Below are 3,268 nucleotides of genomic sequence, written 5' to 3'. Positions count from 1 at the left end.
ACTTTGTAGACCAGGCTGGCCTCGAACTCAGAAACCCGCCTACCTCTGCCTCCCAAGTGCTGGGATTAAAGGTGTGCGCCACCACGCCCTGCCAGAATTTTTATTATTAGCAATGTTGAAAGGTTTATAGTTGAGCTACAAACTGTTTTTTTGTTGTTTTATATCCTCTTGACTAATCGTGGATTGTTTTATGAAAAAGATTGTCAAGAGTGCTATTCCTTGTGAAAACTAAGTAACTGCTGTCTTTCACTCAAGCACTAATTTGTCCTCTTATTTCTGAGCTAGTGTTTTTTTTTTTTTTAAATAGATTTATTTTTATTCTGTGTGTATGAGTGTTTTATTTGCAAGTATATATTTGCACTATGTGTGTGCTTTGTGCCTACAGGGACCAAAAGAGAATGCCAGGTCTCCTGGAACTGGAGTAAGGTTGTTTGTGAGCTATCATGTATGTGCTGGGAACTGAACCCAGGTCCTCTGCGAAACAGCCAGTGCTTTTTCCTAGCCTTTGAGGAACTAATGATCTTTAATAAAATTAATAAGGAACTGCAGTTGGGCTGAAATGAGAGACAGTGCAGTTCAGTGTGCTGCAGAGGAACCTTCTGCTACTTTGCCAGAGTTAAGACTAGGTACTGCCAGGTGTGCTGCTTTGCACCCTTAATCCCAGCACCTGGGAGGCAGAGTGGTGTAGAGGATTTGTGTAAGTTTCAGGCCATCCTGTTGGTCTTTGTACTGAGTACCAGGACAGCCAGGGCTATGTAGAAAAACCCTGTTTCAAAATATCAAACAGACGAACAAACAAACAGAATAGACACAAATTCCACTTTCACCCAATTCCTTCAATTAAATTTTGTATTATAGCTTTTTTTGCTTTTTAATATTTACTAGGTATGATTATTTTATAAAACATTGAATTTGATAATAACAGTTTTTATTCAAGTAGATCATATACTTTCATTATGGTCAACATAGTCTCCTATGTACCCAAACTCTTGTATCTGAACTTGGAACAAAAAATTTTAATTAGTGAGCAATATAGCTTAGTATGTTAATAAAAACATTTTAATATAATTGTTACATTAACTCAGTAAGCTATTAGAAACATTTTTTAGCACAGTGTAAAATATGTTAATGATTTTATGTTAATTAAAAAATTCTTATATGTTTTTCTTGACATTTTTTAATTTCCAGACAAGGTCATTTGATGAAGATGCAAAAGAAAGTCGGGCAGCTGCCCTTAGGGCAGCAGACCAGCCTGGCTCTGGGTTTGGGGAGAGTTATAGCTTAGCGAATCCATCTATCCGGGCCGGTGAGGATATTCCACAACCCACTATTTTCAATGGCAAGTTGAAAGGTTACCAGCTGAAAGGCATGAACTGGTTAGCAAATTTATATGAACAGGTAAATTTAGAACTCTGTAGAGCCTATTCTTTTTACTTTAATATCTGTTTTTCTTTTGATTAATGTAATTGTGAAGTGAGTTTGCCTTTAGCTTTTATTTTATTTTATCTTTTTTAAAAAGATTTACTTGTTTTTATTATGTCTGTAAGAATGTTTGCCTGTATTGTGTGTAACTACACCACAGGCATGCAGTCTGCATGGAGGTCAAAAGAGGGCATCAGATCCCTAGAACCAGAGTTAGAGCTGGGTGTGAGCCATGTGGGCGATAGAAACTGAACTTGAATCCTCTGCAAAAGCAGTGAGTGCTCTTAACCACTGAGACATTTCTCCAATTCCAAAACTTCACTGTCATGCTAGAGTCAGAAAGGTATCAGTGTTTCTAACTCGAATATTCTTTGTGTATCCAGTATAGTATGTCTCAGATGGTCTTGTAAATTACATTGTTTGCTTAATATGTGCCACATTAGGTGAAGAACTGGCCTTAGTCTTGGTCTAATATATCATGAATCACACATATATCTGTGGTATTGGTTAAAGAAACTATTGCAGTAATGATTTAAAAGTCTTGGTACTGAATATCTCCAATCAATCTTTGTTTGCTTTCATTGTGAGCTCTTTTGGCATTAAATGAAATGAATTCTAATGTATACAATCAGGTGTTGATCATATGTCTCTTAATCTCTCTGTCTCTCAGGGTATTAATGGAATCCTTGCTGATGAAATGGGTCTTGGTAAAACTGTACAGAGCATTGCCCTCCTGGCCCATCTGGCTGAGGTGAGTAGATGGAATTGTTAACCTTGCTCTCCTGAACTTAGACCTCTCCTCTCCCGTCCTGTTCCCCTTTCCTCCCCTACTCCACCCCTCCCTCCTTCCCTTTCCCCTCCCCTCCCCTCCCCTCCCCACTCTTCTTCAAAAAAGGGTTTCTCTGTGTAGCATTGGCTATCCTAGACCTCACTGTACAGATGTGGCTGACCTCCAACCCAGAGATCTGCCTGCCTTTTTCTCCCAAGTACTGGAATTAAAGACCTGAATCACCATCTACAGTGATCCACTTAAAAGCAGTGTTATTCGTGGTTGTATATGAAAATAGCAGAACTTGTTGCTACATTTGAAGACTTTTTTTTTTTTTTTTTTGGTTTTTCAAGACATGATTTCTCTGTATAGCCCGGGCTGTCCTGGAACTCACTTGGTAGACCAAGCTGGCCTCGAACTCAGAAATCCACCTGACTCTGCCTCCCAAGTGCTAGGAATAAAGGCCTGTACCACCACGCCCGGCAAGACTTTTTTTTATAATGATTTACTTATTTGCATTGGTTTTTAGCTGCATGTATGTCTGTGTGAGGGCATTGAATCCCCTGGAACTGGAATTACAGACAGTTGTTAGCTACCATGTGGGTCCTAGGAATTAAACTCAGGTCCTCTGAAAGAGTAGCCAGTGCTTTAACCTGAGCTATCTCTACAGCCCCAGACCTTTTTTGTTCTCAATGGGGCCAAAACAGTATTTGAACAAGTATAGCTAGAATTCTTGCCTTTTACTTCCTTTTAAGAAGCAGTGATATAGTGTCAAGGACTTTATGGTTGCAAGAATTGGTAGTGGATTTCTATCACAACACTGCTTTTTCTAGCCATGTCATACAGTCAGCCCACTTATCCTCTTTGAAGTGAGTCTTTAAATCTCTGGTGCCTAATATATACCTTACAGTAATAATTTTTCTCCCCCTCATCCTCCTTCCCTTATCTTCTTCTTCTTCCTCTTCTTCCTCTTCCTCCTCCTCCTCCTCCTCCTTGTGGTCGTCATCTTCTTCTTCCTTCCTCTTATTCTTCTTCCTCCTCCTCTTCCTCTTCCTCCTCCTCCTCCTCCTCCTCCTC

General features: G+C 39.5%; 1 protein-coding gene across 1 annotated transcript in view; it reads left to right on the top strand.

The window, feature by feature from the left end:
• The window catches only part of Ino80 (INO80 complex ATPase subunit), a 97,504-nt gene that overhangs the window by 31,943 nt on the left and 62,293 nt on the right, over positions 1-3,268 (top strand). Inside the window, exons 12-13 of the mRNA XM_021192643.2 lie at positions 1,189-1,398; positions 2,093-2,173. Of these exons, the coding sequence (XP_021048302.1) occupies positions 1,189-1,398; positions 2,093-2,173 (291 nt within the window). The remainder of the gene's footprint in view (positions 1-1,188; positions 1,399-2,092; positions 2,174-3,268) is intronic.

This window comes from Mus pahari, chromosome 3, assembly GCF_900095145.1.
Source record: "Mus pahari chromosome 3, PAHARI_EIJ_v1.1, whole genome shotgun sequence".
NCBI classification, from domain to species: domain Eukaryota; kingdom Metazoa; phylum Chordata; class Mammalia; order Rodentia; family Muridae; genus Mus; species Mus pahari.
This window is presented reverse-complemented; position numbering and strand designations above follow the sequence as displayed.